Source organism: Sceloporus undulatus, unplaced genomic scaffold (assembly GCF_019175285.1).
Source record: "Sceloporus undulatus isolate JIND9_A2432 ecotype Alabama unplaced genomic scaffold, SceUnd_v1.1 scaffold_17, whole genome shotgun sequence".
Taxonomy (NCBI): Eukaryota; Metazoa; Chordata; class Lepidosauria; order Squamata; family Phrynosomatidae; genus Sceloporus; species Sceloporus undulatus.
The window spans coordinates 2720092-2743479 of NW_024802939.1; the positions used below are offsets into that span (position 1 = coordinate 2720092).

General features: G+C 41.3%; 1 protein-coding gene across 2 annotated transcripts in view; it reads left to right on the top strand.

The window, feature by feature from the left end:
- Positions 1-210: 210 nt before the first annotated feature.
- The window catches only part of LOC121917421 (ankyrin repeat domain-containing protein 29), a 54281-nt gene continuing 31103 nt past the window's right edge, over positions 211-23388 (top strand). For both annotated transcript variants that reach the window (XM_042443369.1, XM_042443370.1), the window contains exons 1-4: positions 211-946; positions 2095-2199; positions 9864-9937; positions 16929-17061. In XM_042443369.1, coding sequence (XP_042299303.1) covers positions 17008-17061 — 54 coding nt within the window. In that variant the 5' untranslated portion in view covers positions 211-946; positions 2095-2199; positions 9864-9937; positions 16929-17007. The remainder of the gene's footprint in view (positions 947-2094; positions 2200-9863; positions 9938-16928; positions 17062-23388) is intronic.

Sequence of the window (23388 nt, forward strand, 5' to 3'; positions counted from 1 at the left end):
AGTCACATTCTGCTAGCCTCAGAAGAAGGCAATGGCAACCACCCTCTGAACAAATCCTGCCAAGAAAACCACAAGATAAGTTTGACTTTGTTGTTGTGTGCCTTCAAGTCATTTCTGACATATGGTGACTCCAAAGAAAACCTATCACAGGGTTTTCTTGGTAAGATTTGATTAGAGGTAGTTTGACTTTGCCTTCTTTGGAGGCTGAGAGTGTGTGACTTGTCCAAGGTCACCCAGTGGGTTTCCGTGGCTGAAAGGGGATTCAAACAATGGTCTCCAACCAGTATACCACATTGGCTCTCAAGTTTGACTTAGTGTCAATGTAAGTCAGAAATAAGTTGAAAGTACTCATTAATACCACAAATATACATGGTTGTTTGCCAGGAGCAAAGAAAATGTAGTCAGTGGACCCCATGTAGCCAAGTCCCTGAAAAACCCTCTGATCTACCTAGTGCCCCCCCCCGGGGGGGAGGAACATCACCTCTCAAGTGCCTTAAAGAATGGCGTTTTATGTTAAAACACTCCCAAAACTTCCTTCGTATGTCAGGAATCAGCTAAATAATAGAAAAAAGCCCAGTGAATTAGATGTGGATCTGGAAGTGACAGTTCCAGTTACTTCTGGGCTGGATTTTGGCCAATTTTAACCAAAAATGCGGTACAGTCCATTGAATGGGGGTAGAAAAGTGGGGAAACAGCCTCCTCCTTTGCCTTTGGTATATTCAAATTTAATGCAAGTGTTTATCCTAATTTGTTTCTCTCCAACCCTCCTCTTTAACTGATGGATTTTGTCTTTTGTGGTAATGTTTATATGATTGTCCTAATAGGTTTGGAATTAAACTCATCAATGTGCAAGAAAAAGATGTGGGGGTTGTCTACACTGAACAAATAAATTCAGCTTCAAATAAATTCAGCTTCACCTTGCATTTTTCCAGGCTGCAGTGACCCTGTAAGTGCCACACCAGAAATAAACTGGGCTTAAGTTGTACTGACTGTCACACATTTCCCATGCCCAGATTCAAATTGGTATAAAAGCAGTGCACTTTTTTTTCTTCTCAGCATGCCAAAACCTATCAATCAATAGCCTTCTTATTTACCTGTCAATCTTGTCAGTTTGTGTGTTTTTTAATTTTAAACAATCTTTTATTTTAAAAATATACATTAAGAATTGAGATTAAAACCAAATAAAAAGATCAACACAAGAACAGACTGTAAACAGATTACAAGGTTCAACCGGTTTGCACTCTAATGGTTGCCTGCCCCATCCAATCCTCTCCCAGCCTTCACATCCCAGTGAGAGATCATGAGTAAGGGAGGGAAGTCTAAATATCTCCTTTCCCCCTCGCCCCTTACTATCTATTGTTTTATTTTTAAACATGTGTTTTTAATGTCTCCTGGTGTGCAGAGAGAGAGAGAGAGAGGACAGAAGCTGCCCATGCCCTTCACTGCAATGGAGCTTTTCATCCCAGTTACTGCCACCCCTTCTCCAGCAGAGCTCTGCTGGCAAAGTTGCTGCAAAGTCAAGCAACAGTGAGGGGGAAACCCAATTTACCCCTTTGCCATTGATCTCATGGCTGGGCTCTGCTAGGGAGAAGCCAGCAGCAACCAGGTAAAGTGCTCTATTGCTTCATCCAGCAAAGGAGATGGGCAGCTTTATTCCCCATGGTGTATTGGAACTAATGGAGCAAATGATAGATTGGGCTACTCCCTCCCTCTTCCCCCCCCCCTTGAGTGACTGATTGAATGAGCGAGGGAGCACACACACAGGTGTATGCCCCCAACCCTTGCAAATATAGAGGGATGACTGCATGTAAAAAAAAAAAAAAGTTTATAAAATACTAAACACTTCCATTTCAGAAACCATGCTAGCTTTCGGTTACTATGCCCTGTATGTAAAAAATAAAATAATGGCAACACACACCAAACTTGCCCACCAATTAGCCTACCCATCTCAATTCCACCTCGATTCTGACACATCTAAAAACTCTGGGTTTCCCCAAAACTCTGAAGTAAAAAAGTAAGTTTTTAAAATTCATATTAATACCTAAAAGAAGTACTTTCATTGTATAATCAGGTGTGCGTTGTTTGTTCTTACAGAACTGGAAATGAAGTGAATATGAATTCTTTTACCTGTTTAGACAACCACATGATCTGCCTGTCCACTTCATTCCTATTCATCAAAATCTTCCAAAGAAGTTCACAGTAAGTTATCAAATAACACTGGCACTTTACTGATGCTGTTTTAACCTTGACAAAGTGCTGAATTAGCCTCTGGCACAGGAAGACTGAAATATAATTTTTGACACTCTGCAGAAAAAGTTCAATGTAATATGTAAGTTAATATTTCTCTAGCAGGAAATATATGTTTGAGTCAACATTATAATCTCTGAAAAATTAAGACTCAGCCATACATTACACAGAAGAATGTATAGCTGTATCCACCTATCTCGTCTCTGTTCCCTCAACCTCAAGAGCCCGTATCCAGCATTCAAACCAGCATACCACATTAGCTCTCTAATTCTATATGCACATTTATACAGCTCCCGTACAGGAAAACAGGTTTCACCTTAACATTAGGAAGAACTTCCTGACAGTAAGAGCTGTTCAACAGTGGAACACACTCTCTCAGAGTGTGATGGAATCTCCTTCTTTGGAGATTTTAAAATAGAGGCTGGATGGCCATCTGATAGGAGGACTTTGGTTGTGTATTCCTAGATGGCAGGGGGTTGGACTGCACAGCCTCTTCCAGTTCTATGATTCTATGAATTCTTTTTCTTGGAAAATGACCATTAAGATCTCTCAGCAGTTTTAGAGCTACTCAATATGTGTGTGTGTGTGTTGTGTGCCTTCAAGTCATTTCCAACTTATGAGGACCCTAAAGCAACCCTATCATGGGATTTTCTTGGCAAGATTTGTTCAGAGGAGGTTTGCCACTCCCTTACCCTCAGGTTGAGAGCATATGACGTGCCCAAGGTCACCAAGTGGGTTTCATGGCCGAGTGGGAATCAAAACCTGGTCTCCAGAATCCTAGTCCAATGTTCAAACCACTGCAGCATGCTGGCTACTAAAATAATGAATACTGATTTGTGGAGACTCCTACAGCTTTTCAAGGAATGAGTATGTGTATGAAGAAAACAACAGGGGACATTCACATGATCATTGTCAGTAGTTGACCACATTGCTTTCTTCTGCCCCTGCTTGAATCAGGCTTGTATTGAACATGAGCCATCCACACCTGAAAGAAGTGTAGGAGTGCACAGGGCTGGGGGAAAGACTGACTTGTCGGGGTGCAATGAATGTTCTCCATATTTTATTTCAGATTTGAAAGGAGTTATCCAAGGGCTAAAACTATACAGGTACACCCTGATTATTGGACAGGCTAGGGACCACAACACTGTCAAAATGTAGACATGGTTGAAAAGCATTACCTAGTTCATGGGTTGATAGCACCAAGGTGACAAAAAAAAGAAAAGGCATGGGGTCAACAGGGGGGGGGGGGGGTGAGGTATGAAGTCAACTGATAGGGGGAAAGATATGGACTCAGCTGAGAGGGGGAAAATCAGTGCATGGATGCAAAATTGTTGTGGAAACACTTGCAAAAGAGCGGACCACAATATAAAGTATTGTGTAGTAATTTAGAATCGATGAAAGAAGAGGTCATCAAAAAGTGTGGCATCAAAAAGCCTGCATAAGGACAAAAGTTCAGCACTTTGGTTAGCTCCTTTAGAATCTAGAACAGTGATGGCACGTCTATTAGAGACTGAGTGCCCAAACTGAAAGGCGTTCCCTCATAGGATGTCACCTGGTGCCAGGAGGTGGGACTTCTGGGGGGGCAGGACCTCTGCCTTCTGGGGGTGGGACTTCCAGTGGTGAGGCTTCCCCAGAGACAGTTAATGGCATGGGAGGGTGGAGAAGAGAAGGAATAAGAGCATGCCCTGTTCCTCTTCTTCCACATCCCTCCCATGCCTTTAAGTGTCTCCGGGGAGGCAGCTAAAGGCATGGGAGGGTGGAGTAAGATGAGGAACAGGCACACACCTGTTTCTCCTATTCCCGCGCCCTCCCATCTCTCCATGTACCCTCAGAGATGGCTTCGCATGCCAAAAAGGGCACCTGTCCCATAGGTTCACCACCACTGATCTAGAATAAAGCCCAGAGAGGATTAATTATACCCCTGGCATAGAAGACAATAGCTGCTTCTGGTGGTGTGCAAAATGGCTGCTTGCTTAAATGTGTGTGAATTGAGATGGCAGGGGATACAGTAACAATCAAAAGGTTGTGTAAAATTAGACCAAGGTATGGGGACTGTTCAGCATGGAAAGCCACAATGGAGTTTGAGCACTTACTACCAACTAGAAATTTATGCAAACACACAAACAACAGGTGGTCTTCAGAAGTGATCTATATTTCTAGTTATGCAGTTACTTCTGTTCCAAATGAAATTATTCAACTTAGTTATTATGCAAAGATCCAGCTCAATTCTTTTGTCAAATATTCCGTCATCTTAAATGTTTTTGTATTTATGCTGATTATATACAGTCGGCCCTTCCTTTACACAGGGGATCCGTTTTGGACTACCACCACCCCACATAAGGGCAAAAACATGTACAGTCAAGTCCCATTAGAAATAATGGGACATGTCTGCGGCATGCTGTGGGGCACACACCACGGGGGGGGGGGTACCCCATTACTTCTTCCAGGGCACATCTGCATTTTTTCTGACACAGCTTCCATCATATGCTGGAAGCCATGTAAGGCAAGCCCACATATAACACAGGCACACTGTACCTTCAGTCAAGGACCGTCTACCCTTATTGTACTGCTGTAAGACTGGCCATTAGCGCACATATTTTTGTGAAGGTGTCTTCCATGGGTGAACCCATCATGTTCCTGCTGCTTAAAGACAGAAAAGAAATGGCTTATCAACAGAAAGTGGGCAGTTCTAAATCTGATCAATGAATTAGGTAAACGGTGGAAGTGGTGGTAGCCAAAAAGATAAAGCATCTAGGCAAGTATGTAGTAAGACACACAGATACAGACCGATTCATGAAAATGCAGTTTTCTTCACTTATTTTATAAACTGTATTATAAATATTTAAAAGTATGTACCTCCCCTGTTCTCATGTAGACAAATGTCAAAGAACACATTGTGTTGATTTTTATTATAAGCTGTACTTCAGCATATTTTACATTTGACTCTTTGTATATGTTTTTATAGTCAGTTTGTAGTAGTTTCTTTCTTTTATTTAATTTGATGCTGCTTCTTTTTCCTTGCCTTGATTTTCTATGAGTATAGTCACACTGTACAATTATAGCACTTCAATAGCAGTGTAACTTCCATGACTCCATCCTATGGTCCTGGGATTTGTAGTTTCAAGAACAGAATTCTTTGGTAGAGAGCTCTAGTGATGTAGCTGAAGTGTGACGCCTAAAATATCTGAAGTATTTCACCAGACAACAAATCCTAGGATTACATAGGACAAAGTCATGACAATCAAATCAGAATCAAACTGGTATAATTTTGTAGTATAGCTATGTCCTATATCTATGTTGCAATCATTTTTATCATTCAAAATGATAGATGAACTTTAAAAAAAAACTGCAAAGTGTTTGGACATTCGGAATGTCAGAGGACTACTCAGAAGAGTTCTGAATAAGTAGGATGTTTCGAGTTGCTGTTTTGAAGCAATACCAGAAGTGCCCTCATCACCATTTTTTGACCTATATGACAAAGAAAAGGAACTGTTGGCAGCAGCACATTAAAAACAGGATGTGAAATACAAAGGATGTAATGTCAATTTTCTCCCCAGGTATTTATCTGGCAAGATAGGTGACAAGACTACATCAATAGCACATGGAACAAATAAAATGCTATTCCTGACTTTTAAAGATTCCCTTATTTTCTGTCAATAGCTGCTTGTATTAAACATCTAACATAAATTTAGCTAGATGGCTAGTCATATGTTAGTATCGCATTCCCCTGCTCACCACACTTGACCAGTGGCATAAATTCTAGGGCAAGTAGTCCATGTCCTGTGTAAATTTTGCATTTTCAATTATGCTTTTGTAGAATATCAGATGTTCTTATTTATATTTGTGAAACACTAGGCTGGGCAAAATTCCATTAAGACAATAATGGAAAACAAGAATTAAGTGTAATTTGCCCACAGTGCTCTGAATTTAGCAAAACAAGCCAAGATGCCTAAATAGTTGCTGACCGCAAGCACACAAACAGCTCCTTTGTCTTTGTGGCTTATGTGTTTTCCTGGATCAGGTTAGTGTGCTCTCCATCATGCTTCAGATCAGGTCGGATCAAATTGTTAAAGGTTAGGTTGATGATCAGCTGAAAGCTAATCCTCACCACATGCTAACTTTCACAAATTGCATATACTGTGCATCTTGTTTTAAAGGCAATAATGTGGAATCTAGTCCCTGTCCTTGGTCCCAGGATGAAAAGATGCAGGGCTGTGGCTACCCATCAAATATGAGAATAAAGCACAGGACATTTCTGGCCTGAGGGTGCTTTCTTGCCTAAAGGTATATTTGTTAAGGGAAGCTGCTATTAGTTGCTCTATTACCCAGAGCCCTGTTAGGAGGATGTAGGTGTTGCCACAAGGTATTCTGTCTGTCAAAAGTCAAAATATTCCTGAGCCTCTGACCTTTAATACAGGTTAGCTTCCTCGAGACTCTGGAATTATTGAGAAACAAACCAACCAAAACCATAAAGAGGAAATGCTGGAAATTTAACAGCAATTGTTTGGGAAACCCCAGACACCAAACAAAACCATAAATAAAATAAAAGCATAACTTCAAATGCTGATGCGGCAAAGGTTCTTCATTTCAGTTCATATCTTATGACTCAGTTCATGAATAATCTCAGGAATCAAGGACGTAAATCCAATTTGTAGCTCCAGCTACAGCAGACTTATCAAACCAATTACTGAACAGCAAATCAATACTTATGTAAATCCTAATGATGTAATAGGCCACATCTCGGCCTTTTGGCTAAGATCAAGTGTTCTTATCAGATTTTATGGGTCTACTCTAGTTAGGACTTGCAATTGGATTTAGGCCAGAGGCTCTGGCTAACCTGGCTATTAGGAAGAGTGAGGCAACTACCTCAGAAGAACAGCTGTGATATCATGAAAGAGTTTCAGATTGCTTGTGAGGGGGTTTTTTTTTGGGTTTTTTTTTTTTTTTTTTTTTGTCACATGTACCAAAATAGTTTGATCACAAGTTTAGGATAATCTGTACTTTGACCTGGCTAAAATGGAAGAACAGCAGAAACTTTCAGTTCCTTTAAGCCCTGTTGAACTCAGTAGGCCTAAATGTAGGTATATTGGGTATTTTTTAGAACATGTCCTATGCACATTTACTTCAATGTAAATTCCACTATTTCAATTATTCTTTCTGTCTAGGATAGAGTCCTTAGGGTGGCACGATTCAATTCTGGATAACAGAATATTTGTAGAACATATATGCACTGTATGTGCAAAACAGTGATGAGAATCTCATTTAAGATGCTGTCAATCTAAATTGTTACAATAACAAGCTTCCATATGTCACACATACTGTTCCCATCCTCATGTCATGAACAAACATAGTGTTGGCTGCACACCAAACAACATTGTATAATACAGACATTGTATTAAAAACAGATTTTACCGTACTGTAAGTTTTTATTTTAGCATTATCAACTGCCCATCAGTAAGCCAGAACTTATAACCTTCTAGATGCAACATTGTTATATTGGTCTTAACATAATTATACACCAGTATAACGTGAACAGTCCTGGCCTAAATACAATCAGGCCTCAGTATCTGCAGGCTTGCCATCCACTGATTTCAGTATCCGCGGAGAGCAAGCCCATGTTATCCCCAGTGGTGGCGCATGCACATGGCATGCACCACCATTGAAGTTCTGTTGTCCTTAATGGCAGTGCAGCACATGCATGCGCCACCACTGAAAGCAACAGGACTTGAGCATCCGCTGATTTTGGTATCCATGGGGGGTCCAGATACTGTGAGACAACTGTACCCTAAAGGCACCAGATCCCATCTGGTCATGGAAGCTAAATGGGGTCAGCGCTGGCTAATACTTGGTTGGGAGACTGCCAATGGAAGTATATTGGGATATCTTTAGAACATGTCATGCAGACCAATCTGAATACCAGGTGCTGTATGCTATATTTGAGAAGAAAGAACTGGCAAAGCAACCTCTAAGTATTCCTTGCCTAAGAAAACCCTGTGAAATTCATAGGATGACTATAAGTTGACAGGTGACTTGAAGGTACACATGCACGCACGCACGCACGCAATGTAAACAGGCACAGACAATAATGCCAAGCCAAGCCAAGGAAAGACATGAAAATAAATCCAGCTTCCCTTATTGAGTTATTTAAGGATAGGTAAACAGTTAACTACAGAATGAGTCATAAAATACACAAGAAAAGGGGAGGGGAAGGGGAAGCTGGCAAATAAAAGCATGAAATCATAAACTTGCACACAATGTACTAAAGTCACACAACAAAATCGTAAAGAAAAAATTCCTAAGATGGGAAGGGAGGAATAAATATTTTTATACTCATAGCTCTACAGTTCAGAAAGGTAGATCCAGTTACTGCAGGATTGGTATACATTCCTAGAGTGAAATGCAGGCTAAAATCCAGGCTAAAAATGGGACATCCTCATGAGAATACTCCTAATGAGTCAACAGATCTTACATATGTGTTGACTTTCTAAGTTCCCACTGATCCAGTGGATTGCTTCTAGTGGACTACAAATTTGATCACATTCAATTCATTGGGGCTTCTGAGAAGAAATATAATGAGTTGTATTACCAGTGAGGAGAGCCAGGGTGACACAGTGGTTTGAATGTTGGACTACAACTCTAGAGACAAGTATTAAATTCCCCACTCAGCCATGAAACCCACTGGGTGATGTTGGGCAAGTCACATACTCTCAGCCTCAGGGTAAGGCAATGGCAAACCTCCTCTGAACAAATTTTGCCAAGAAAATCTTATGATAGAGCCACCTTAGGGTCACCATAAGTTGGAAACTACTTGAAGGCACACACACAAAAACCACATTACCAGTGATACAAAGACATAATGGAATTTGTTACAGGCTGATAAATTTGTTTTGAGCAGCATACACAACAGTGCCACTACTGGATGGAACCGAAAGTGCATTGTTGCTCACTCACTAAGTGTCCAGTTATGCATACTGTGGCAAATAAGGTTCTTCAAAGGAAAGGATTCCTTAGAGTGACTGAAGAATGCTCAGTTGCCTAATGACCAAGTTAATGTTCCTATGTGTTGGCCTGGTTTGAGGATTTGCCATTCGTGTACTGGACTTGTATTATGAGATGCATTTTAGTTCCTGGAAAATGAATGTCCTCTCTTTACTACAGAAACAGAAATGTTTTGCTTCTGTTTCTAGACAAGACACTTAGTCTTGTCCAGGGTAGAAATAAGGAAATTACACTGAATGCAAACTATTGTGGGGACTCTTGCCTCACCAAACCATCATGGTTAAACTATAGAATTTGCTATCTTGGTTAAATAGTGATGTTTGTCAACTTGAGACAGATTTAAAAGGAGACTGGAGAAATTCATGGTCGATGGGGCTATCACTGACTACTGGGTGAAATGGATATGTATTCTGTCTAGTACCAAAAGTAGGATGATTCTGTATATTAGTTGCTGGCAAACATAAAAAGGAGACAGGTGTTGAACCCAAGTGGGCTTCCCATAGGCAAGTGGTTGGCTACTGTTTGAACATGGTCCTATATTACATATGTATATGGTCTGATCCAGAATGACACTTCCTATGTTCTTAACCTAAGTGACCCATTTCCTGTCCATATAGGAGAGGAGTGAAGATTGTGTGACTCTCAAGATTCTGCAAGATTATCAGTCTCAGCAGCCCTAGCCAAGTAAATGGTGAGGATGGTAGGATATGCCATGTAACAAGGTCTAAGAACATTTCCTATACCTACTGTAAAATGACTCACAGTTATCTAATTATTGGATCTCAAATAATGTGAATTGAATCTTAACATTATCCTTTCATTGTGGCATATGAGGAATATACCTGGTCTATATCAGTTTTTCATAAAATACAGAATATGGGTTGTGCCACTTCATATACTAATCAGGGCCAGTGTCAGTGTTACTTACCTGGCTACTTGAACCCACTAATGACAGTGGGCATCCCTCTTAACAATATTTTCCTCTGGTCCAATGCTGGAAAATGGGAAATGTACACATTTCGGCAAAACTCTTCTTCACAAGTTAATCCTTCTGTTTCTCTTTTTCTGTTGTTGTAGCATTTAATGCTAAGGTTCAATTTAATCCAAAGAAACATGTCAGCGGAACAAATTAAAAAGTCTTTTTTACAACAACATGGTTTAACATATGTTTTGTTCCACAAGAAAACCAGAGTACATCCCCCATTTTCCAGAATTCCATTGTGTTCTTTCCCTTCAACTCTTCCCTCTGGTCCAATGAGCCAGACAGTATGATACTCATTCCCAATGTGTGCTCCCAATAATTGCTTTCAAAAATCTCATCTGTTCTCTAGCTCCATCAGCTTTTTATACCCTGTGTGTGTGTGTGTGTGTGTGTGTGTGTGTAATTCTGATCTGAAAGTATTGCTCTTCCAGTGGCTAAGATCCAGTGTCTTTTTCTGCAGTTCCTGCATCTCCTATTTGTTTGCTTAGGGGCTATACAGATGGGTGGCATGCAGCTGCCCTTTTACTGGCTGGATCGGGGCCGCGGCAACCTCATGCCCCAATCCAGCCTCCGAAGAACGCAAAAAGGAGCTGCAAAAAGTGGCTCCTTTTTGTACCCTCCAAGAGTGCCATAGACACAGCAGCACAGCTTTATGATGCCCCTTCAGTGCTGCATCATGTGAGTGCAGTACTGGAGGGGTGTCATGATGGCGTGCACTGTGTAGACTGGCACGTGCTAAAATGGCACCCTAGGGGCGGAGTTAGCATGTCCAGTGTGTGGACGCTGAGCCCTAATTCCTCCCACAAGCCAGCACAAAGTGCTGATCTGTATAGGTCCTTACTTATATATTTTGTATCCCACCATTCTCCCAACAAGGGATCCAAGGCAGTTTACAACAAAGTTAACAACCAGATACAATTAAAAACCTAATGGTACAAAAGTTAAAAAACACAATTAAATATCATGTTAAAATGTCCATAATTTACAACAGTATAAAAATACAGTCAGTCCTTCGCTTTCACAGGGATCCATTCTGGACCCCCCGCGAAAATGGAAACTCACAGATATTCAAGCCCCATAGGCTTTCATGTGTTCTCACCAGACTGGCCTGTGACAATAATGGGACTGTGAGAAAGCCCTTTGTTTAGGATGTTACAACATGGGCAGGCTTGTATAGGGAGATACAGACTGCATCCACACTGTGGAATTAATCCGGATTGATACCACTTTAACTGACATGGCTCACAGCTTTGGGATTCTGGAAACTGTAATGTTGTGAGACATTTAACCTTCTCTGCCAGAGAAGGCATTGAACTATGGCAGTTAAAGTGGTATCAAACTGGATTATTTCTGCTATGTGGATGCAGCCATGGCTTTTCAGATAATCTGGACTAAACCACACATACCTTATTTGTCTTGCTGAGAGCTAAACTGCACTACCTTAGAAAAAGAACATCTCCTGTACCAAATATTCTCCTGTCCACTGATTATATTATCATGTCTCAGTAATAATGTCAATGTATTGTTATTTGTTGACAGCTGTCCCAACCTTCAGTTGGTTTCACCTTTACTTGACTGATAGGAAAGCTGATTTTTAAATACAAACAACACAAATACATACATGATTGGACTTGCATTACTTTTATGTGTCCATAAAAGTACCACTAGATTTAAAAACTGATGCAAGAATTATCTAATTATTAAATATTTCAAGGTTATCAACACCTAATTAAGATAGTACATTAAATTGTTTTGCATACATAATCTTGTGCATGCTTGAGATTAATATCCATAATAGCTGTAAAATACAATGGAGTCATCATAGATAGTGATCACAGTTAACTCATTAGTCAGAGTATTGGCTCATTAAGCTCCTACCAAACAAGGAGAGAAAAGTAGTAAAAGCAAAGAGACAGGCTCAACACAAAACATTAATGTTCTTGCACAAATCAATGGTGCACACATGTCCTGGGAACAGGAATTGTCACTTCATATTTAAAATGGATATACCAATACTGAAAAATTACAAAGAAATGCAAACATACTATTGGGATTACAAAGCAGATGCTATATGTGAAGAGGTTAAAACGCCTGGAATTTTCAGAAGAAAAAATGGTAAGACAGAGTTCTGTTTATTTTGAATAATATAAGGAGAAAACTCACATTTATTTTGTAATGATTTTATGCATCACATACAGTAATAATTTTTCTTCATGCAGTATACAACTTTGTTGTTGTGTGCCTTCAAGTCATGTTCAACTTAAGGCAACCCTAAGACATGGTTTTCATGGGGTTTTCTTAAACACCTTGAAGGATCCATATCCCACTGGATCTTGAAAGTGAAGCAGAGTCAGGTGTGGTTAATAGTTGCAAGGGAAACTGCAAAGGAATATCATGTGCTATAGGTTATATTTCAGACAAAGATAATATCAAACCACCTCTTGAATAAAGGTAAGGGTATTCCCTGTCATGTTTGATCATAGGGGGTAGTGCTCATCTCCGTTACTAAGCTGAAAAGCCAGCATTGTCAGAGACTACTCTGTGATCATGTGGCCAGCAAGATTGTACAGAATGCCGTTTACCTTCCCACTGGAGTGGTACCTATTTATCTGCTTGCATTTGCATGCTTTCAAACTGCTAGTTTGGTAGAAGCTGGGACTAGTGATGGGAGCTCGCCCCATCATGTGGCACCCGGGCCTCGAACTGCTAACCTTGCAATCAACAGAGTCAGTGTCTTAACCACCTGAGCCACTGCATACTCCCTCCTTAATACTCCCTCCCTAAAAGAAATCAGTGAAATTCATGGGGTTGCCATACTCCAGCAGAAGACCTGAAGGCACTTTCAGAATTTATAGAACCCACCCACAAAACTCAGTGCTACAAAATAAGTGAGGATCATATACTATGAAAAGTTTGTTAAAGGACTAATTTTATGCAAGATTGGGATACAATTAATTGGGATACAAGCAACAATTGTTGTGTGCTTTCAAGTTCTTTCCAATTTATGGTGACCCTAAAACAAACCTATCACAGGTTTTTCTTGGCAAGATTTGTTCAGAAGGGGTTTGCTTTTGCCTTCCTCTGAGGCTGAGAGACCGTGACTTGCTCAAGGTCACCTAGTGGGTTTCCACGGTCAAGCCAGGATTTGAAGCATGGTCTCCAGAGTTGTAGTCCAACACTCAAACCACTACATCATGCTGGCTCTCATACATTCACAGACTAGATGGAAAAGAAATGCACCATAGATCACATGGCTCCGTTATTGACTTTGGCTCATGTATATTTACTGTCAAGTATGCAATACTTGCAAGACAAGTTGTGAAGTTAAGAAGACTACTTAATTTAACCCCTAGAGAAAGCTATTCTGTTGATAGTGCATCTAATCAATGAAGAAGAATCTTTTAAATAATAATAATAATAATAGGTTTTATTTATATACCGCCCAATCACTGGGAATCCGAGCGGTTTACAATAGAGGGGATAACAGACAGTTCCCTGCCTAGGGGCTTACAATCTAAAAGACACGACACAAAAGGAGAAGGGAATGGTGAGGGGGGGAGGGAATCAGGTCCAGCATTCTTCTCTCCCTCTGAGGCCTGGACCAAGGCAGATGGACCGGAGGGAGGGCTCTTCTTCTTCAGGCTAGCCCCTGATGGTACTGGGCCAGCCTTCTCTCTCCCTCAGAGGCCGAACTATGACAGTTAGGGAGGGAGGAGTCTCTGTCTTCAGGCCAGCCCCTGATGGTACTGGGCCAGCCTTCTCTCTCCCTCAGAGGCCGAAAGATGACAGTTAGGGAGGGAGGAGCCTCCTTCTTCAGGCTAGCCCCTGATGGAACTGGGCCAGCCTTCTCTCTCCCTCAGAGGCACACGATTAAACTATTATTCTATTCACAACTGTCATTAAGTCTAGTTAACTGTTGTTGAGGTAAAAATAACAGGAAACACTGAGTAGCTGTCATCTGCAAAATATATGCTGCAACATTCTGCTGAGAATTACATTTGAAGCTCCTTGATTTAAAATAGCATCTCTAACTAAAACCTATCAGAAAAGTATTTAATACTCTTGTGAATAATGTCAAGAACACATACATGTTGTTCTAAGAGATGTGTTTCTCAGAGTACATCTAATGCTGGGTTGCTTTGCTAGAGAGGGGGACACATGATAGTAGGAGGAAGAGAATAGCAAGCTGCAGGAAAAGAGATTCCACCTCAACATTAGGAGGAACTTCCTGACAATAAGGGCTGTTCGACAGTGGAACAAACTCCCTTGGAGTGTAGTGGCATCTCCTTCCTTAGAGGTCTTTAAGCAGAGGCTGCATGGTCATCTGTCGGGGATGTTTTGATTTAGATTTCCTGCATGGCAAGGGGGTTGGACTGGATGGCCCTTGCGGTCTCTTCCACTCTTTGATTCAATGATTAATGAAAAAGCATGTCATCACACTGTCCTTTATTTATTTCCTGATTTTCTGCCAAAAATGGCAGTTATGGCATCATGTTCCTGATGCCCTAATACAGATTTTAGATTTAAAAAAATGTTTAACATGGCTGCCTTGGCTTTTTAAAAATACTGCCCATACAGAGTTGTCTGTTTTCATTATGCTTCCTTGATCTCTAGTTGTCAAATCTTGGGCAGGAAAGAGAGGAATAATGATTACACAAAGCCACTAAATAGCACACACATGGCTTCCTATTTCACATATGAATGTTAGTATGTTCATACTGTATATAAAATCTGTATATACTGTATATACTGCAATCCTGTATTTGGGATTAAGCCACACTGAACAAAATGGCACTTGTTACTGATTACACTGTTAAAATGATGTCAGTCAGGAGTGAGAATTGTGCAGCTTTCCAGATATTGTTGACCTACAACTCTCATCAGCTCTAGTCAGCAGAGGCAATGATGAGGCATGCTTCCAGATGTCATACTGTCATCCATCCTTTATTTATACCCTTTCTTTCTTCTACGCTAGGACTAATTCAACATCTGGAGGGCCTTATGATTCCCTTTTTCCTCTTCCCACCTTAATGAGATCTGTGCCCTGCTGACCTCTTAAGCAACTACTAACTCAACCAGTTTTATTTGGTATTGGAACCAAAAGATCCTAGTGAATGTTTTAAAAGCTGTTGCTGTAAGTTATGCATATAGACTTCTGATCTGTATTTCAAACCTGCATTCCCTTGGTAAAACTGTAAGAATCTATGGCTATACCAAATAAAACTGGCTGATTGCAAAGTAAAAGCCAGACCATATCAAAACAGCTGAATATTTTGATTGCTCAGTCTATATCGAGTGTTGACCTAAAAAATTCATGAAGATCCAGAATTATGCTTTTGTGCCATGATAGCATAATGAGAAGCAACTCATTTTTACAGTGCACCATATGAACAAGGATCATACAGTCGGCACTCCTTATCCATGATTTTTTTATCCATGGATTCAAGCATCCACAGCTTGAAAATATCCCAAAAAGGTATAAATTCTGTATAGCAAACCTTAATTTTCCATTTTATAGAAGGAACATCATTTTGCTATGATATTGTATTTAATGGGACAACAGCCTCAGATTAGTTGTTTTGCCTTCTACTGTGAATTCAGGAATTGGCTTGCTCTAAAATCTATACATCTTTTTAGTAGTCCATGGCATCCATAGTACTCTCCTCCAGAACCATATTTCAAATTAGTTTTCTTCACTGTGCAGCTTTTGCATCCATACCTAGAAATCATAAATATTAATATGGCTTAGATGCATTTGACTTTGGTATTTCATGAAGTGTCTTTACACTTAAGGATCTTATCTAGTTCTTTCACAGCTGCCTTTCCAAGTCTTGGCTTTCTTCGGATATATATATATATTTTTTTTTTTACTAAAATCTCCATTTCAATTAATGACTGAACTAAAGTACAGAAAATCTTTAGCTCTTTCAATGTTCATTACTCACCTTAAAGTTAAGTAAATAAATTGTGATAATTATTTTTGTTTTCTAGTATTAGTATTCAACTGTACCTCTTCTTTTGAACTTTCTTCTCTAGCTGTCATCAGTAGTTGTTTCAAGTCTTTGTTATTGTCTGTTCCTAACAGGGTGTCATATGCTGCAGCCCCTTTGAGAGTAACTGAAAGAAGGAAATTGGCAGCATGAGCTTTCATAGACTTCAGTCTACTTTCTCAGGGGCATTTGGAAATGCACCTGAGGAAGTAGACTGAAGCCGACGAAAGCTCATGCTGTCAATTTCTTTCTTTCAGTTAGTCTCAAAGGGGCCACAACATGTTTCTCTCTCTGTATGTGTGTATGCATATATGTGTGCTCTGAAATCACCCCCCTCCCAAAGTGCGTCTGCTGGGGAGCGGCCAAAAGAGTGCCAGCCTGGCAGCGAGCAAGAGAGGATGCTTCCTTAACGAGGGGCTGTGTGCCAGTGCATCCTCCCTGGCAAGGCTCTGGCTCTAGCTTTGCAGGAGACCACCGTGGACGCAATGAGGACCAGAGAGCAGGCGGCAGACAGACCGAGGAGGAGGAGGAGGAGGAGGAAGAGGAAGCTTCTGGCTGCAGACAGGCAAAGCTTGGCAGGCTGGCACCCTGGCACCCAGCCGCGGAGCTTCCGCGGGCGCGGTCCTGCTTCCACCGCCTGCAGCGAGGCGCTGCTGTGCGCAAGGCCAGCCAGCCCCTGACCGCCTCTTTCTTCCTCTCTTGCAACTCAGGCTTTGCAGGGAGGAGGAGGAAGAGTAGGGACCACCAGAGAGGGATGCGGATCCTCCCTTGGATGGGGCTGAGGAAGGCATGAGCTTCCAGGAGGAAGAGGAGGAGGAAGGCCAGCTCAAGATGTCCTTCAAGGTAAGCTCTGCTGCCTCCATCCTCAGCTACTGCGGCTGTTGCAATGCAGAAGATGCAGCCAGGCCTGGGCCAGAAAAGCTGCATCCACATTGCAGCCATAATCCGTTTTGACACCCTTTAATTCCATGCTCTGGCATTCTGGGAATTGCAGTTGGTTGTGCTCCGCTCTGGTACCACAACCAGCTGCAATTCCCAGAATGCCAGAGCATGGTGTCAAGGGGTGTCAAAACGGATTATGGCTGCAATGTGGATCATCAGCACAGACCAAGGATGACTCCAGTGTTACTAAAAAGCAGCAGCACCAGTGTGGGTGCATTGGGAGAGACATTGGTCCATGCTGAAGAGATAGTTGATGTTAACTCTGGTTGGAACAACTCTGGGGATCCCCCAAAGCAATTTGCAGCAAAAATAAGACAGACCTAAAAGCAGTATAATTAGCCTCAAGGTAATAGACAGATTGAAACATCACTTCTGCACATCTAAAAACTGCTAAAATGAATTGACAGTGGCTGCTGTTTGCCAAAATGAAGAAGTGAGAAACTAGTTTGCACTCCCTCCAAAGGATGTGGTGCCACATCCAAAAAAGCCTCTTTCCCCAATGCCTTTGTGGTTTGCCTTTCATTGGGCTCCCCATCCTGCTATATGAATGTAAGAAGATGCCATGTACAGTAGGCCCTTGGTATCTTCTGGGGTTTGGTTCCAGGATCCCCTGTGGATACCAAAATATCTGGATGTTAAAATACCATTAAATACAATGGCATAGTAAAATGGTGTCCCTTATATAAAATGGCAAAATCAAGATTTGCTTTTCAGATTTTTTTTTAATATTTGTGGATAAAGAATCCATGGATACAGAGGGCCAACTGTACTATGGGAAGGGGGTGTGTCCACTTGAACTTCCCATATGTTGAAAGTATTAGTGAAGGAATATACGTGAAATGTAGGTGCATCACCATTTCTAACACACAGTCAATCCAGAACATTCCTCCTCTCATGTTCAGAAACTGTGCGTACACATAGGGCCCATTTTCTATGAGGGTGGTATGTGGTGTCACCCCACTATACATTATTTTGACATGTAAAGGGATTCAAAATGAATCTTCAACTTTGGCGTTTGCAATAATGGGGCCCTCCAGATGTTGTGGCATTGCAGTCATTCCTTGTCATTGACTATACTGAGCAGGGCAGCTGGGGATTACAGTCAAACCGCATCTGGAAGGCCGTAAGATTTCTACCCCTGCCTTGTTAAGTGCAACTGTTATTTTGTTTAACTCTGTACTGGCTACTGAACTGATGATCTTGGTGGCTGGTAATGGTGGGCATTACTGCCAACCTATATAAATAATAATATAATAATATAATAAAAATTTTATTTCTATACCTCCCTTCTATATAATCAGGGCGGTGTACAACATTATAAAACATCCATACAACATGTTCAATTCAAAGAATTAAAATGCAACCATATAAAACATTAAAACAATCTAACCAGCTTTCCACTGGCGGGCAGAGGGGGGGGGGGGAGAACTAATTGGGGCATATGTCAGGGAATGCTAACCTGAACAGAAAAGTTTTAAGCCCCTTTTTAAACTGGGCCAGGGAGGTGGCCGAGCGGAGCTCATTGGGCAGAGAGTTCCAGAGGGTCGGGGCCGAGATGGTGAAGGCTCTCCTAGACGTAGAGGCTAGCCTGGCCCCTGGGACCCTCAATAACCGCTGCCCAGATGTTCTGAGAGAGCAGGGCGGATTGTATGGGGAGAGGTGGTCTTCAAGGTATCCTGGGCCCAAGCCATTTGGGGCTTTATAGGTAATAACCAGCACCTTGTATTGCGCCCGGGAGCGAATAGGCAGCCAGTGCAGGTCTTTGAGCACTGGTGTTATATGGCTGGCTCTGGATATGCCAGTAACCAGTCTGGCTGCCATATTTTGCACTAATTGTAGCTTCCGGGTATGGTACAAGGGCTGCCCCATGTAGAGCGCATTGCAGAAATCCAAATGAGAGGTTACCAGAGCGTGTACTACCGTTTCAAGGTGCCCTCGGTCCAGGAAGGGACGCAGCTGGCGAATCAGCCGAAGCTGATAACAGGTGCTCCTGACCGTCGCATCCACCTGAGCTGTAAGGTGGAGGGACGAGTCAAGGAGCACCCCCAGACTGCGCACGGAGTCCTTCATGGGAAGCGTGATCCCATTCAGGACGGGTGGAATCACCGCCATCCCTGGACCGGGGGAACCTATCACGAGCACCTCCGTTTTCTCTGGGTTCAGACTGAGTCGGTTTTCCCTCATCCAGCCCATTACCGACTCCAGACAGGCCACGAGAGGAGAGATGCCATCCTCGGTCACTGCATCAGTCGGAGACATAGAGAAGACTATTTGGGTGTCATCAGTAAAGAAGCCCAGCCCATTGTCCTCTGCCTACAAAGAGGCCTGTGGCCTCACAGGAATGGAGACAGATTGGGTTGCAAGAGAGGCATCCTTGTTGAGATGCAAATGGACTGTATATTTCCTGGACTTTGAAAATTTTCCACATAGCCAGAAGGAGGAGGAGCCAGCCTGCAAAAGATGCCCACCCCATACCATCTTAACGAAGGACAAAAACAACAGAGTGCAGGCACCCTACTAACATCTGTAATTTTCCTCTTGTTTGTTTGTAACATCTTGCCTGATGAAGAATCCAGTGGAGTTTCAAAAGCTTGCAACAAGTATATTGTACATTTTGGTTAGCCATAAATGAAGACATTAGCTAGCCTTCCATATCCACCAATTCTTCCACCACAGGCTCAACCATCCACATCTTGAAAATATTTTAAAAATATAAAATTCCAAAAAACAAACCTTGATTTTGCCATTTTATATAAGGGACACCATTTTACTATGTCATTGTATTTAATGGAACTTGAGCATCCGTGGATTTTGGTATCCATGGGAGGTCTTGAAACCCAAACTCAGTGGATACCAAGGGCCCACTGTAGTTGTTGCTGGTTATTCATTTTTAAAAATGTCTTGATTCTGGGGCTCTGAATTCAAAATTAAAAGTTTCAGTGTATATAAATGTGATCCTGGTTCAAGAAAAAATAATTATATATAGCTCTGGAGAGAAAAATAAAGACAGTCTTGCTGTGTTGGGTTATTTATTGGGGAAAATAATTGAAGCTGAAATCCTGTATTCACTCATCTTTGACTTATTGAGCTCAGTTGGGCAAGCAGTCATGTATAAGATTTTTTAACCAGATTTTCATGGTAACAAACCCTACCAAACTCACTTTTGAGCAGACTTACAAAGAGAAGCTTTTTGTTAGTCTGGGTCTTGTGCAGGCTGTGCAGATCATCTTATATCTCAGTGCTCTTGCAGACTAAACCATTATGGCACTATGATTCCACTTTAACTTCCATGGCTGCATCCTGTGGAGTTTGTAATTTGATAAGTCAGTAGAACTGTCAGTCTGAGAATTCCAAATACAGTTCCCTAAACTGCAGAAATCTAGATTTCAGAGGATGGAGCCGTGGCAGTTAAAGTGGAATCATAGTGCTATAATGGTGTAGTGTGAAAGGGCCCTCAATCAGTCAGTCAGTGAAGTGCATAATAGAGAGAGGAGGATTGTACAGCATATCTGAAAACAAGAGACAATGGAGACATTTGCTCATGGTTATGTAAACTGATATCTCATAATAAGAGCTGCTTGCTAATACTTCATATTTCTTTTTAGCAAGCACCTTATTATAGAACTTTGTGTTCATTTTTAATGATTATGTGTTTTTATGAGTCTGGCTGTCTTGCAAAGAGACCTATTGCAATAGTATTTGCTAGAAAAAATTAATGAGTGATTTGAGAAGGGAGCTTTAATGGGCATTAATAGTCTGGATTGTCTTCTGTCTTGAAAATGTGATGCCCAGATGAGGCTGGGGAAAAGGCCACAAAAAGACAGCTAGTGGCAGAAAGTGGCAACCAGAGAGAGAGTTGTGAATTAGGTGAAGGTGAATCACTATCTGTCATGGGTTTCTTTCCCAAGAATATGGAGAATTTGTAGTTGTGCTCCCTGCCTTTGGGACTCTACTTGATTCTAATATATTTTGCTTCTGTACATATTTGTAAATAAACAGATTGTTCCTAGCATGTTAATCAGTCAATTAAATGTGTATGCATTTTGCTAATGAATAAAACAAAAGATATGCCTTAGTTTTACCCAGTGCTCATATGTGTCATGCCTAGTGCCACTGTAGAAGATGTAGACCAGGGGTAGGCAACCTGCGGCCCGCGGGCCGGATGCGGCCCGGCAAGGCCTTGGGACCGGCCCCTGGCCTGGTCCTGCCACCAATTGCCGCTGGGGCCTTTGGGGGGGCAATTGTCTATAGAAGCCTCAGAAACATGCATTTATATTAACATTTTTTAAAAAATCAGCAATTTTTTTTGCGTGTCCTCCATTTTTTTTAAAAAAAAGTGTCTTCCATTTGAAAATTTTGTCCTACATTTGTCCTGGTTTATTTATATATTTAATTTTCTAAAAAATATTTAATTATTTATTTTTTGGCTTTGGCCCCCCAGTTGTCTGAGGGACAGCAACCCGGCCCCCGGCTCAAAAAGGTTGCCTACCCCTGATGTAGACCTAGGGCAAGTCACACACAACCTCAGAGGATGGCAATGGCAAACCCCCTCTGAAGAAGCTTGCCAAGAAAGCCCCATGATAAATTTGCCTTAGGATTGCCATAAGTCAGAAATGACTTGAAGGTACACAAAAACAACAACAAATGCCTGCTTTCCTTTATGAAATACAAGTGTGGCATTCCTTTTCTGAGCTGATGTCTGATCTATAGTATTATTTCCCCCCAGAAATGGTTTTCTGATTAATCATGGAGGATATCTTTTTAATCAATTAAAAGTGCTAAATCAGTTAATCGAACCTATTGAACAAGTAGATGCTTCCCAGTTTGCTACAATTAATGTTCAGTTTCAATATTCTAAATTTATTATTTTCTTTCCCTTAAATCTCTCCCTCCCCCCCACTTCTTTTCAGTCAGCATTCAGATTCATTTTTTGGCTTTTTACCAATATGTGGTGGAGGGTTGGCCCAGTTTTCTTTGCTCTTTTTTCCTGCTTTTGTTTTTGTTTTTGATTTTATTTTTATGTTCCCATTTGTCTTCGCACTGAAATCAGAGTGAAGGATGAGGCTGATGTAAGGAATGGACCTTCAGTGTCCTCTCTCACCCCTAGACTGATCCCATTTCAAAGCCTAGCACTTCCTACCAGCAGTGCACTTATGCACATAGACTTTTCCACAGGTATTATTACCTGGTCCACTGAGGAAAATGCACTCCTAAGCATAGCAGCAAAGAAGGGCTGCCATGAGCTGGCCTGGGTGGGAATTGAGAGAGTTGTAGTCCCAAAAAGTAATTTTTCCAAGCTCTGAGCTGCCTCATCCTAACCCACTCCCCCCTAGCTAGTAGATACGGAAGTTAGTGTTTTCAATATAAACACTTTGCATTCAGATTCGTCACACTTTGTCTAACAACAGCAACTACCTTTCTCTCTCTCCATACTTTTTAATGGGTGACCTTTATTTTGATGAATATTTATTAGTATTCCTTGTGCAGAGAACACAGTGATTAAAAAGGGCTGCCTCCTTTCCTATTTTGCAATGTCATTGCATCCAGGCTGAAACATTTTGATGCATCAATGTCACTTCTCTTCTATCATTTTAATAAATCTCTTAAGATAATAATTAAGCTAAAAAAATGTCTCAGTGATCTCTCAGAATACATTTATTGTAGAAAATAACTTCACATCTAGAATAACTTCTTTCAGGACTGAGGAGGAAGTTTGATTCTGTAACCATACCACCACCATCAGTGCAATTATACAAACTCTACACAGGAAAATGTTGGTAAGGTGTGCATTATATTGGATATTTTGGACATAGTGTATAATGGATTAAAACAAACACACACAAAAAGATTACTATAAAAAATTTTTGTGGGTTTTTTGAGCTATGTGGCCATGTTCCTAAAAACCCACAAAACACTATGGATGCCAGCTGGCCATGAAAGCCTTCAACTTCACATTACTATAAAAACATTAAGACAACAGTGAGTGACTGGTATTCATTAGTCAGGAAATGCATTTTTGAAAAGAAAAATCTTTAACAGAGACTAAAAGCATGGAAGCGTGGGTAGATCCCTAGCTTCAGTTGGAAGAAGGGTATTCTGCAGGAGGATAGCTAGTGCACCAGGAGTGAGCAACTGTTGGGACTGGGGGGGTTGAATTGTAGGGCCGTCCCCCTGCTATCAAGGGGGGAAATGCCCTCCAAAATGTCCACAAATGCCCCTTATGGATTG